Source organism: Erinaceus europaeus, chromosome 6, assembly GCF_950295315.1.
Source record: "Erinaceus europaeus chromosome 6, mEriEur2.1, whole genome shotgun sequence".
Classification (NCBI taxonomy): domain Eukaryota; kingdom Metazoa; phylum Chordata; class Mammalia; order Eulipotyphla; family Erinaceidae; genus Erinaceus; species Erinaceus europaeus.
Window position 1 is genome coordinate 36873572 of NC_080167.1, and position 13767 is coordinate 36887338.

General features: G+C 40.0%; 1 protein-coding gene across 1 annotated transcript; it reads right to left on the minus strand.

Moving 5' to 3' along the window:
- Window positions 1-225: 225 nt before the first annotated feature.
- Window positions 226-12351, minus strand: LOC132539008 (pulmonary surfactant-associated protein D-like). The gene is made up of 4 exons (XM_060192632.1): window positions 12176-12351; window positions 10453-10639; window positions 5237-5320; window positions 226-694 (listed from the first exon to the last, which is right to left on the minus strand). The coding sequence occupies exons 1-4, from the start codon at window positions 12299-12301 to the stop codon at window positions 315-317; spliced, it is 777 nt and encodes a 258-aa protein (XP_060048615.1). The 5' UTR covers window positions 12302-12351; the 3' UTR covers window positions 226-314.
- Window positions 12352-13767: the final 1416 nt, after the last annotated feature.

A 13767-nucleotide genomic window follows, 5' to 3' on the forward strand; every position in this document is an offset into this window, starting at 1 on the left:
GCTCATGACTCTAGGAAATGGAGGAATGAGAAGCCATTGAGTTTTGCAACAGGAAGTTTTTGGAGACCTAATTCTATCCCTTGCATCTGGGACTCCAGATAGAGGAACACATCCCTCTGAAAGCTTCAGAGTCTTTTCTGTATCTGATCCAGTTTTTATTTTACACTTAGGTGGCTCAAAGGAGCCTCAACTCTCTGTCTTATCACACAACACAGCAACATGCCCTTTGCAGCAGAAGTGTTACTTTTTATTAGCATGTTAGGAACACAAGAGTATGGACTTTGATTTCTGGTTAGGCTCCTAGATCAAGGAATTCAGTCCAACTTCGGTAGTTCAAACTTGCAGATCACTAGACGCTTTACATCACACGAAATTTTACTCCAGTTGCCAGTTAAAGACATCTCCAAGCAATCATTTCCATATTCTTTAGAACTTTCAGAGTTACTGAGTGTATTAGGTTTCCAGTTGGTATAAGTCATGGGATCTGTCTGGATGTCATCTATGCTCAGGAAAGCTACCTTTCCCAAAACATTGACTATTCGTCTCACAACTTCATTCTCTTCTCTATTGCGTGGTAAGGCTATTTGTCCACCAGCCTGAGTGCATATAGACATTGCCTCATGGAATGTTTTTTCAAATCCTCCTGTCTTGAAGATCACCGTTCCTGTACTCTGTCCAAGTGGCAAAAGTTCCACTAGAAGAGAAGATTCAGGTTAGTGAGTAGCAGCAGGTCAGGTTTCAGGGTCTGGGACACTTATGTTCCCAGACAAATTCCCTAGGATTCTCAAGACAAGACCCTCAATCATCACAAGGCTAACCTTGTCAAAGTAAAGACTACAAAGCTGAATAACATACTTTAATGATGGCTCTTTTGGTTACTAACAGTCTACCCCATTACCCATGGCCCTATGCAGGGAATCCTGGGATTCCCACACAGACATGATGGGCCTAGACCTCTAACAGATCACTTTCTCCACTATTTTTGGTCTTCTCCATCAGGAATAACATAGTGAACCCTCTTATGGGCCTCTACAGGACCTTACCCTCAATGTGGATCAACAGTGGTAGGGACTGCCCTACTCTGAAGGGAGACTGGGTCAACATACTCTGCCATTAAAGGAAGATAGGTCGTGCAATGAATACAGCCTAGAATGTTCCTAGCTATGACCATAGAATGAAAGCTCAGACCTATGATGCATAGGTTATATAGATTCTGTGCTGAATATGGGCCAAAGATTAAATCGATGGGTTTTCCCATATTTGGGAGCTATTCTCTGCTCAAATCCAGCTTTCGTGTCCTACTTGCAACTCTGATACCATCTCCCCCTGACAATTCCTTTAGCCCATCTGCATCTTAGCTGTCAGGCTAAAGTCAGAATTAGTAAGGTCATGGGCACCTTGGATTATACCTGAAATAGACCTACTAGCTTTTTCCAAAATGGAGATCCCAAATCTCATCTGTTCTATTCTTAATTTGGGGTTACAGATTATTTAATAATTTGCTCTTCTTTGTGTCTTAATGACTTTTCAGTTACCAAGTTTCAGATGCTACCATGATGCCAACCTGACTTCCCTTGTCAGATGACCTCCCCAATGTACCCTGGACTTCCACCTCTCCATAGCCCTGCCCCACTAACAAAAGATAGAAACATATTCAGTGGGGCAGGGCATATTCAAAGTTCAGCATCCTCGAGGAAACACTCACGAAAGACATGTCTCTGATATCTGATTACTGTAAAAAATGGCGACTAATTCCTAGTACTGCTAAAACGGTATCATCTGTTTTCCATCTACACCATGCCTCGGCCTCGCGTGAGCTTAATGTGCAGCTTGGCAATATGAGAATCCGGCATGAAGCCCAGCCAGTCTATCTTGGCGTTACTCTTGATCGCACTCTGTCATTTCACAAACATCTCATAAAAACTGCAGCAAAGGTGGGCGTGAGGAATAGCATCATTGCAAGACTGGCCAGCTCCTCATGGGGCGCGAGCGCTTCCACACTACAATCATCATCTCTGGCATTATGCTATTCCACCGCAGAATACTGTGTCCTAGTATGGTTCCATAGCCCCCATGTCCACTTGGTTGATTCCAAATTATATTCCTCCATGAGGATAATTTCTGGAACCATCCGTTCCACCCCGGTTCCATGGCTGCCAGTTCTTAGCAACATCACCCCGCCAGATATTCGTCGGGATGCGGCATCATCTAAGTTCATTTCCCACGTCTACGCTCAACCGGACCTGCCAATATACGCGGATATCTTCGCCCACCCTGTCCAACGCTTGACGTCTCGTCACTCAATCTGGTCCCCTATGCCTACACTGAACTTCTCTGTTCCAGTCTCTTGGAAACAGAGCTGGCAGTCAGCTGAGGTAAAGAACAAACACCTCATCACAGACCCCTGCAAGCGTCAACCCGGCTTTGACCTAGCACATTATGATTGGGCCCTCCTCAATCGCTATCGAACAGGCCATGGCTGGTGCATTGCTATGTTCCATCACTGGGGAGCCAGAGACGACCCGAACTGCCCCTGCGGCTCCAGACAGACTATGACCCACATAGTCAATGACTGCCACCTCTCCAGATTCAAAGGAGGTCTTGAAACTTTACATCAGGCTCAACCTGATGCTGTTGACTGGCTACGGAAGAAGGGCAAACGCTAGAAGAAGAAGTGGGGAATATGAAATACCAGAATCTAGACCTTCTATGCTTTGTACCCCATAATGACTCTGGGTCCATATTCCCAGAGGGGTAAAGAATAGGAAAGCTACCAAGGGATGGGATGGAATATGGAACTCTATTGGTTGGAATTGTACCCCTCTTATGCTATGGTCTTGTTGATCATTATTAGTTCAATTTAAAAAATGAGTAACTTAATTTTTGAAGCTGCATTAGCACAAATCTCAATGCATATGTGAGGTGCCATTCCACCCCAGTTATAACTCAGATAGTTGAGTTTGAGGCCCACCACTAAACAACCATAGAATGCAGATGTTATATGCCAGAATCAGTGTTTCAATTTCTGTGTGATATTAAAATGTCTTTTACCAGGAAAATGACATTATGCAATCTGGGGGCTATTCCTGAGAGTATGAAAACACAATGGAGAGGATTCAGTCACCCCTGCATCATAATAGAATATATGGGCTGTCTTACCACCACTTGCACTGGAGATTCCACTTATACCTAAGACTGTGAAGGTGGTTCCTTTCTCCCCCCCATGAGTAAAGAAGTGTTTCCAGTGCACAGATAAAGAGACATACTGGGCAAGTAAGGATGATGAGGGAACTTTTGATTTTAGAACCAAGGAGACTGATTTGAGATCAGTGTCCTCCACAAAAGGTGATCTCTCTGGTCTGTAGCCCTTCTTGGGATTAAGCTTTAAAACATGAGGCAGTCACTGAAACAGCCTCACCACCAACATAGGAGCTCCAACTCCAGTAAAGTACACACAGAGCAATGGTAAAGGACAGGTACAAGTGTAGCTGTGAGAACAGGGAGGTGCTAATCTCTCTTTGCTGTGCATGTCTCAATGTAAATGTGCAATACTACAGTAGATCACCTTGTCCTTAAGTAGGATGTGAGGTGATTAAGGCATGTGAGAGCATCAGTATGGAATGGAAAGAGGTGGGCTCAGTGCTAGAGATAACCCAGTGTGGAAATCATAAGACTAGGTATTCACTTACATAGTTGTAATGGCTATACATGTAGGAAGTTGATGCTCACTTAGAATCTGATTTCTCATTTTTTAAGTAAGTATAAATTTTATGAAAGCATAAATAGTTGGTTAGTCAAATGTCTTTTTTTATATTACTCCACCTTCATCCACGTAATTTCAGTCTCCTAAATGTAATCTTCCAACCTCCCATGAATATTATAAATTAGGTTTACTGGAGGGTCAGAGGCTCAGATTGGAGCTTGTTCCACAGTATTTGCCTTCTGTGTAGCTTTGATGATGACTAGTGGAAAAGATTCTTCGAAGTTCATGATAAGCATCCAAAACCACTACCACTTTGCTAGCTCAATATCAGTACAGAAATTCATGTATAACCTAGACTTTTTTACAGTCTATTCCTCTTGCTTCTCAATCATAAACATTCCAGGTCTCCATCCAGAGGTACCTGAGAATATATGGGGTCTATATGTGTGTGTACATGTCATGTAAATTATAGTAATTAAAAACACAAAAGTGACAGATACATATATATGTTCTGTCCTTGCATGCTTCTTGTGCACTTGAATGAGTGAGCAGATACACAATTCTGTAGAAGGAAAAGTGTAGCAAGTGTTTCAGATGCTCATCCATGGTATACAAGCATTTGGTTGGTCTGAGTACTTAGAAGCTACTCTGTTTTCTCTTGTACTCAAGACCCTTCACACTATTCTTTATGAAAACTGTTATTTTTTTTTCACATCAGTGAGATTTCCAGAGTGATGTGAACTCATAATTGAGCCTGAGTAAGCAGCAGAGGAAAAGGAAGAATTAAGGACAGAGGCCAACATCCCAAAAGGCACAGATACATGATGTAATTGTTGGAGGCTTTTTACACCTTAATTCCGAGGTTAGATATAGTGTCTGCTTTGAAAACCCTAGAAGATTCATGGACATTCAACATCTGGTCAGAGGTTAGAAGAATCCTGTACCTGCCAGAGATATGACAAGGATATTGGACATTTTTATGATGAATACTTGTCCCATCCTCATGGCCAGCCATGACCAAACTTGAACAGTCAAGGACAGTGTTTGGAGTCTCAGCAGTCTTAGATTGTGCAGCAGCATCTCTGAGCACTCAGAGATCTCTACAGAGTTGTGAAACACACCCTGGACTGTTTGATAGTGTCCCCTTTCCATCCACTGACCATAATTGCAGGGGAAAGTTCTGAACTGCAATGATTTCTGGGAATTATTGTGGCTCCAGTCACTAGTGACTGTGATATTGGGGAGCATTCAAGAGCCTGTTAGCTTTAGTGATCTTCTGCCAGCTCATAAACCTGTTGATAGGAAACCCATTCTCTTATTTGTCACTTGTGTTACCTGCGGAACTTGGAGTATGTGCTACAGTTCCCCATCTCATTTTTACCTGCAACTCCTCTCCCAGTTGCTATTCCCAAATCCATTCACATTCTATTCCAACATTAGTCCAGTCTAAGCCCAAGGGATTGCAAACCAAGGCCCCACTCCAGCCTACAACGGAGTTGGTGACTCACGTCAAGATTAGACCTACTAACTCACCTCTCTCACAGTAACATAAGGCTTTCTTAGTTTGTGTTATCTGTAACTGTAATTCCTCCAGCAGTGACTTCAGTTCAAATCTGTCTGCAGGAAAAAGAGTGATAATTAGTTTGACTCAGCTCAAACACAGTTGAAAGTCTGAGCCTGAATGGAAGACTGGCCAGTAGTAGGCACATATTGGAGCTGTGTAGCTCTCTGGAAAATGGTACAATTTCCTTAAAAAATATATAAATATAAAACTACTGCATAATCTAGCAATTCCAGTTGTGAATATTTATTTAACTGCAATAAAAATTACATGGAAAAAGTATCTAGCCCCCTGCCCTGTACATTAAAGTATGATTTATATCACCCAAACATGTTAGCTAACCTAAATGGCTATTGGGGGAAAATTAAGGAAATGGAAAATTATTCAGCCATACTACAAAAGAAAAACTGACATTTTGAAACCCTTGGTGAACCAGAAGTTTTTATACTAGGTATAGTAAATCAAAAAGTGAAAGATAAATGCAATATAACACATTTGCATATAGAATGCTAACAAATAAAAACAACTAACTCACAGATTCAGCAAATACACAGTTGTTTTCAGAGTTGATGGAGTAGGTAAACAGAATGAGTGAGATGTTCAATGTACAAACTTTCAGTTACAAGGCACATCCTGGGAACAATGTGTAAGTGTGACTAGAGATAATGATATACTACATATCTGAAAAACTCTTACATAGAGACAGAAAGAAATTGAGAGGGGAGGATAAAGTGAAAAGGGAAAGAGACAGAGAGACACCTGCAGCTCTGCTTCACCACCTATGAAGCTTTTCTCTTTCAGGTGGGGACCAGGGGATTGAACCTGGTCTTTTTGCACAGTAATGTGTGCACTTAACCATGTGGCCACCACCTCACCTCCTTAACATATAAGTTTATAATCCACTATTAATTCAATATGTCAAGATAAAAAATAGATTTAATATTTCAAGTTCTTTAACTGCCTAGAGTTTAGTTCTGAGTATATATTCCTTTAGTCTAAAGCACTTAATGTTTCTTTTTATTTATAATCTTTATTTATTTATTCGATAGAAGCAGCCAGAAATTGAGGAATGGGGGGATAGAGAGGGAAAGAAACAAGAGACACCTGCAGCCCTGTTTCACCACTCATGTAAGTTTCCCCCTGCAGGTGGGAAATGGAGGCTTGAGCATGGGTCCTTGGCATTGTAACGTGTGCACTCAGCCAGGTGCACCACCATTGGGCCCCACACTTAATGTTTCAAATTTGCAAACTCCGTGAATTCTGACACTAGACTTAAGTACTAAGTTACCTACAACCTTAGATCAAGAAGACCAGAATCACTTGCTCCTGTCAATATCTACGATATTGTTATTAGTTGACATCATTAAATGATATAAAGGATGGTGAGGAGAATTATAGTATGGTAAATACTAACCATGGGATTTTCAAAGAAAAACAAGCTCCCAAATAACTTGGTTATAATAATATAGTTTTAAGGTTTTAAAACTATAAGGAACCATCCTTATTAAAATCTGTATTTCTCCCAGTCCCAGATCCTCTGGCTCTTTGTCTGTATTTCTTCACCACTTGTGAAGTGACCACCCTGCAGGTGGGGAGCCAGGGTCTCGAACCAGGATCCTTAGGCCGGTCCTTGAACTTTGTGCCACCTGCGCTTAACTCGCTGCGCTACCACCCGATCTTTCTTTCTTAACACATGGGACTACCCAGTTCAATTTCAGATGGCACACTCTCCATCAAAGTTACAGATCTTAGATATAGGCTAGAGCCTAGGGGATTATGTAAATGTATATACATATTCATAAGTTAGGGAAAACAATACATCTCAAAGTAAAAGTGCTTAATAATCCTCTATGATTAGACTTAGATATAATAAGCTAAGCAATCTAATAGAATGGCCTAAAGAAGACACCATACATTTTTGAGTCAAATATTTATTACTTGGCCTAGACACCCTCCTCTTCAACCCCTTGGTACCTGTTTAGTAAAAAATTTTGCCCTGATTTATATCTACTGCCTTTCAGATGTTACTATGATGTTAGTAACATCTGTGCCAAGTCACAGATGTTACTATGATATCATACTGACTTCATGGGCCCAGAACCTCACCCCTCCAGAGCCCTACCCTATTAAGGAAAGATAGAAATGTGCTGGGGATATGGATAGATCTGGCAAAGCCCATGTCCAGTGAAGAAGCAATAACAGAAGCCAGAACTCCCACTTTCTGCACCCAAAAAAGAATTTTGGTCTATAGTCCCAGATGGGGAGAAATGTTAGGTAAAGATGACTAGAGATTTCTGAAATTCAATTCCATCAGGACACAGAAAGAGAAGGAAAGAAAAGGAAAGACATTCAGAAGGAATAATAAGTGTAGGTGTGAGTTTAAAAGGAAGAGAAAGCAGAACTGTGGGGTCAGGGGCAAAAATATATATGATAGATGTATAAATATATAGGTAGACTAGATAGATGGTGATAGACAGCTGACAGATAGATGATAGATAGATAGATAGATAGATAGATGATAAACAGATAAATGATATTGGTCTGGGAGGTAGCACAGTACATAAAGCAGTGGACTGTTAAGCATGAGGTCCCTAATTCAATCCCTGGCAGCACAGAGTGATGTCTGGTTCTCTCTCTCTCTCTCTCTCTCTCTCTCTCTCTCTCCCCCTCCCTCTTCTTGTCTTTCTCATAAATAAATAAAATCTAAGAAAAAGATAGATAATATAGAGATAATTATAATAGTCAACCTATATCTATAACCTTAAAGGAATCACTGCATTTTTTTTTCCTTTTTGTGCCTCCAGGATTATCGCTGGAGCTCAGTGCCTGCAGTACAAATCCACTCTCCTGGAGGCTACTTTTTCCCCATTTTTGTTGCCCTTATTGTTATTGTTGTCATTATTGTTACTGTTGTCACTGTTGGATAGGACAGAGATAAGTCAAGAGAGATGGGGAAAACAAAGAGGGGCAGAAATAGACACCTGCAGACCTTCTTCACTGCTTGTGAAGTGACCCCCTGCAGGTAGGGATGTGGGGGCTCAAACCACATCCTTACATTGAACCTTGCACTTTGCAGCCATGTGTGCTTAACCTGCTGCACTACTGCCAGCCCCCTCACTGCATTTTTTAAGGGAGGGAATGGAGACACAGAATTTTGATGATGGGAAAAGTGTGTTATTTTGTAAATCAATAATAATAATAATAACGTGTGCATCCTTAAATAGACTCTTGCACTAAACTTTATACTAGTCAGGAAAACTTGAAAGTGCTAAAAAGTAGATTCTGCCTTAAAATGCAGCCAGTATAGTCTTCTTTGAGTTCCAGAGGTATTAGTACAGTGACCCTGCATCAGAATATGAGAGAGAGGTTGTGCAGACTCTGACAGGCCCAGCACAGTAGGGTCCAGACTTGAAGATGCTCCAACCTCTTCAGGAAATTATTTGGGTCATTATAGTTAAGTAGGAAGAGTGCTTAGAATTGAGGAACCCAATTGGTGTCTGGATGTCTAGCTCAATTGTACACCATTCTGTTTCTAATCATTGACCTGACATCAAGATTAGAATTTGAATAGATAAGGCAACCACACCGAAAAGGAAACCAAGGTTACTACATAAACTTAGAGGGCTCCTATAGATAAAGCCCTATAATGACTCCGGCCATGGATTTCTGGGAACTAGAAAGAGTTTGGATTATTCAAAAGAGAGCCAATACTTAAATATCAACCACTTGCTGAGCTTATCTTTAAGCTGCCTTCCCCAAGCACTACCCTATTTATATTAGGTTTCAGATTTTGTCTGTGGATATTCACTTGTCACTTACCTACAGAGCTTATGGATGTTAACTATTGAATTCTTTCCAGTTTAAGTTTTCTTAGTTTTCTCTTTCCTTGATAAAAACCCAAAAGTTAAAGTTAAACCCAAAAGTTAAAGTTAACTTCCTTAAAGTTAAAGCACAAAATTGCTCATTCTATGGTCAAACTCAGTACCAAACGGGATCCCTTTGTTCCCTATGTCTTGTGACAGGTTCACCAAATTATCCAGTAAAACTAAGGCTCTTGCTTATGGGGAAGTACTTCTTAAACCATTCCAATAATACTAACTTTGAAAACAATGTGGAGGAACAGGCAGTGGTGCACCTGGTTAAGTACATACACTGTAGTGCACAAGGACCTGGTTTCAAACTCCTAGTTCCCACCTACAGTAGGAAAGTTTCATGAGTGGTGAAGCAATGTTGCAGGTGTCTCTCTCCCTATCCATCTTCCCTCCTCCTCTTGATTTCTTTCTGTCTTTATCCAACAATAAATAAATAAACAAAAAATGAAAGAAACAGGTTGGGATTACCTGAATAGAACAGCACAAATGTACAACTTTATCAAGCAGAGTCAACAAAATAGGTAAATTTTTCTTAATCACTTCTCACTGTATGGTAGACATTGTTAACATGTATAAATGAACAAACTGAAGGACATGACTTGTGTTTAGGAGTAGGAGGGTTGGGGTTCATACCACAGAGATGGAACTAGCATTTATGACCTAATTGACTTCCAGGTTATTATTTAATCTCTCCACATTACTTTTCTTACTTTTTCAAATTTCTGACTTTTCAAATAAGGGTAATTTCATTACTTTTTCAAATAATTTTCTTATTTTTCAAATAAGGGTAATATTTCTCTTGTAAGACTTTTAAAATGGTTATGTGAATTGCAAAGAAGTATACTCATTCTTCCTCTTCATAGTGTCCCCTAGTTGAAATCTTTTTGTGTTCTGCTTAAGAATGGAAACAAAGAGCCACATCCTTCCCAATCCTTGTTTAAGTAGAATTAAAATTACTAATTACTATTACAAAGGTCTACTGCAGGCTCCATTTAATAATAAAGAACAACAACTAAATACTAAGGCATGAGGATTATAAACACCAGTGATTTACCTACTGTTTGCTCATTTGTGTCAGCAGGAAAATAATGATACTAGTGGAAGAATCAGGGCATTGCCATGATGGATAACTTATAGGCTGTCAAATTAGTCATGGGTAACAGCAATATTCTGGGTAAACTAAGGGAAACCCATCCCAAAGGAAAGAAAATTTCCAGTTTCAAAACCATCACTATAGGACACACAGGGTTATTGGGTTAATTGTAATTCCAGTGTTCACCCTATCCCACAAATACAAGTCCAAGATTCAGATCTACCTGAATAGTCAATATTAGTTTGGAGGTTCTCCAGTATATTTTGTTCCTGCTGTCCATCATTCCTTTCACATATGTGCAGAATTTTTTCATGAGTTAGTTTTGACCTATTATAATGTTTAGTTGCTTGTTCCGGTGATGTCAGGGATGGAGTGAGCACGAACATCATGGAAAGGAGAAGAGTTATAACCTATACCAATAAGCAGAAAGAGAGAACATGACCTTAGGTTTAGGAGAGCCATTAGGACTTGGTCCAACCCTTAAAGGTAAGGAGAGGAACTGCACTCATTTTCTTTTGCTTACTATTGGAGCCCAGAACAAGACTCTGAAATAATATTATGGACAGGGTGAGCATATGGCCTGACCTAAAAGGGCATGAATTACCCCAGTTAGAACTCTGACACAGGATGACAATCCTAAATGTTTATTTTTATATACACAAATTCCTTCTATCTGTGTATTCCTTGAGAAATGTCATCAGCAGTGTCTATTCAGTAGAAACTTTCACTAAGGCTACCTCTCACATCAAGAAAAATTCATTGAGTACCTTTCAGTTTTATCTTTCTTATTTTTAAGCCTGATTTACCTCTCTGTGTCATTAAAGTGTCTGCCTGAACTCCAGCAAAGTAGATCCATTTCGTTTCAACTACACCCTGAATGAACATGTGATCTTCAATACTGTTATAAAAGAATTAAGTGTTTTATATGTTTGGTGTTCTTGTGTGTTTGCATGTTTCTCAAGTGACTTGTCATTCCTGGACCACACATCGTCTCCCTAAGAATGGTTTCAGAGAGAACAAAGCAGAAAAGTTCTGAGAGATTCCAATTTAACAGTTTGAGAGATTATGGGATAGTGGAGCTCTAAACATATCACCTGAGAGAAGTCTCAGGCTAGACTCATGGAAGGAATGGATGAGGGAATTGAGTTCCTTAGTTGGAAGAAGAGTTATTTTGGATAGGAATGACCAGACGTCCAACAGAGAACATAGTTGTCATCTGCTACGATCTTAGAAACATGAGGAATCAAGGTCAGGGTGGGTTCAGGACCAAAGTCAATCTCAATGTTGGACTTCTATTCACTCTCAGAGAGAAAATGTGATGTTGAGCATGGAAATAGTTCTGAGTCAAAAGGCTAGAATCAAAGTCTGAGAAGCCTATGCGAAGAGGAATGGTATCACCAACAGGTTAAGAGCATGGCCGGAGAGGGAATAGCTGGCTAAAGGATTTCTTACGGTTGCTGGCCATCCTGAACTATTAACAGTCACTATTTTACATTGGATTATATTTGTTCATTTTTGAAATCTCACTTTTTAGGAAAATGTGACAATTTTGAAATACTTATGTGAATTCAAAGTCCAGCAGCAGCTGATTCACTGCACAGGCACTGTCAGGAGTGCTTAAGAGCCTGGATCAGAGCAAGGCTATTATACTGGATTTCTGGAGCCCTGTCCCAAATATTGGGAATAGTAAAAACATTGGGTATTTTTAAAAGTCAGAAACCTAAGCACTAACACAGTTTTTCATACTTAAAATTCAGATGAAATATTTCCACTGAGGCTTCAGAAAGAGCAGAGCTATAGCCACCCCAACTGATGTCACTGTGTTTACTCTATTTTTCCTAGGATTCCTGATTAAGACTTATTTTAGGTTGTTTTGCTTATTTTACAGGACAGAGAAAAATTGAGAATGTTCAGGAGGATAGTGAGGGAGGGGAAAAGGAAGATACCTGCATCATTGCTTCACTGTTTATGAGGGCCAGGCTTTGAACCCAGATCCTTGCACGTGACTTCTGTAAATTAATTGGAAAACTGTGATTTTGATCTATATGTAAAGTATCTTTATTTACAAGCATAACTCTTATAGAATATAGTATATATATATATATTAATTGGTGGAATATTTCTCTCCCAACATTCTTCTTTCTGAAGAAAACAGGGATAGATAAGAGTCAAGAACAATTAGAATTGCATTTTTTCTCTGAAGATTCTAGACAATCACATCTGGAATGTGGACCTTCACATCCCCACTCTACCACCCTCTTTCAGCACATAAATAAATCTCCAACTGAATAAAGGAGGCAGAGAGTGAGGGACAAAGGAGAGATTCTTGTGGAATAATACCCACTTTGTCACATCATCTCCAAGTCAGAACTACTATGCAAACTACTTTTCCATGTACTACAACACCATTTACCGCTATGAAAAACAATCAATGTGGGCAAGGAGATATTCACTGGCCATTAATGAAGAACAAGTGATAAAAAGAGAAATACTCACGGTGTCTTCCTCTAGGATTCAAGATCTCTGAGCAAGCTAATCTTTCTTTGGCAGACACTGACTATTTATACCTGTCTTGTCACCTGAGCTTCTGACCCTAGTCTTTTGAGAGTTCTCTTGCAGAAGTGGCATAATCTTCTTTCTATTGACTCAGTAAGTCATACCCCTACTTGAGTTCTGGAAACCTGTCTATGACATTCATGACACTATACATAGAGTACCTTGGAGTTAATAGAGCATTTTAGCTCCTGATCCCCTCAGCACCACACTGCATCCCTGTGAGTTAAACAACATCATTCCTGTGTGTGTTTTAGATGTCAAGCACTGGAGTTTCATGGAGGACTAGGAAATTGCAAACAGATCTGTAGCTGTTACAAAGATAACATGTACCTTTAGGTTCCAAAAGTCAGGACATGTTATATCCGCTTTCTTCCCCCCTTTACCTCATCATTATTACCCAGATAGTGGCAAAGACCCAAGAGTGGGAGCTTTTTGGTATATTAAAGCAGAATGAGAGATTTCAGAAGCAGAAGTCATTTGGGTTGGAGTAGCCTAGTAAATAGCATAAATCAGCTGGAATATGAGGGCTAGAAAATAAGAGCACCACTCTCTTTGAATGCAAAACTGCTAAAGATGAAATGCTAATGAAAAATGAAACAATTTTTTAAGGAATAGGAGATTTATCAGAAAAGTGAATCTGAGAGTTATTGGGATAACTGGGAATGAAGGGAAGAGAACATAGCAGAGAACACATTCAAAGAAATCATAGCAAAAAATTGTCCACACATGGGCAGCATTCATAACATAGACATTCAGAAAACTTTACAAACACCCAAATTCCAGGATCCACTATGGTCCACACTATGACACATCATAGAAAACTATGTAAAGGGAGTCAGGCAGTAGTACAGCTGGTTAAGCAAACATGGCGCAAAGCGCGAGGACCAGCGTAAGGATCCTGGTTTGAGTCCCTGGCTCCCCACCTGCAGGGGAGTCACTTCACAGGCGGTGAAGCAGGTCTGCAGGTGTCTATCTTTCTCTC

What these genes read in the sequence shown, in the direction of transcription:
- LOC132539008 (XM_060192632.1), bottom strand. Translation starts at nt 12,301, where the DNA reads ATGCTTGTAAATAAAGATACTTTACATATAGATCAAAATCACAGTTTT. An exon ending in ACAGTGAAGCAATGATGCAG is followed by an intron (nt 10,640 to 12,175) that starts GTATCTTCCTTT and finishes TTATTGGTATAG; the next exon opens with GTTATAACTCTTCTCCTTTC. An exon ending in CTTATGTTACTGTGAGAGAG is followed by an intron (nt 695 to 5,236) that starts GTGAGTTAGTAG and finishes CTTCTCTTCTAG; the next exon opens with TGGAACTTTTGCCACTTGGA.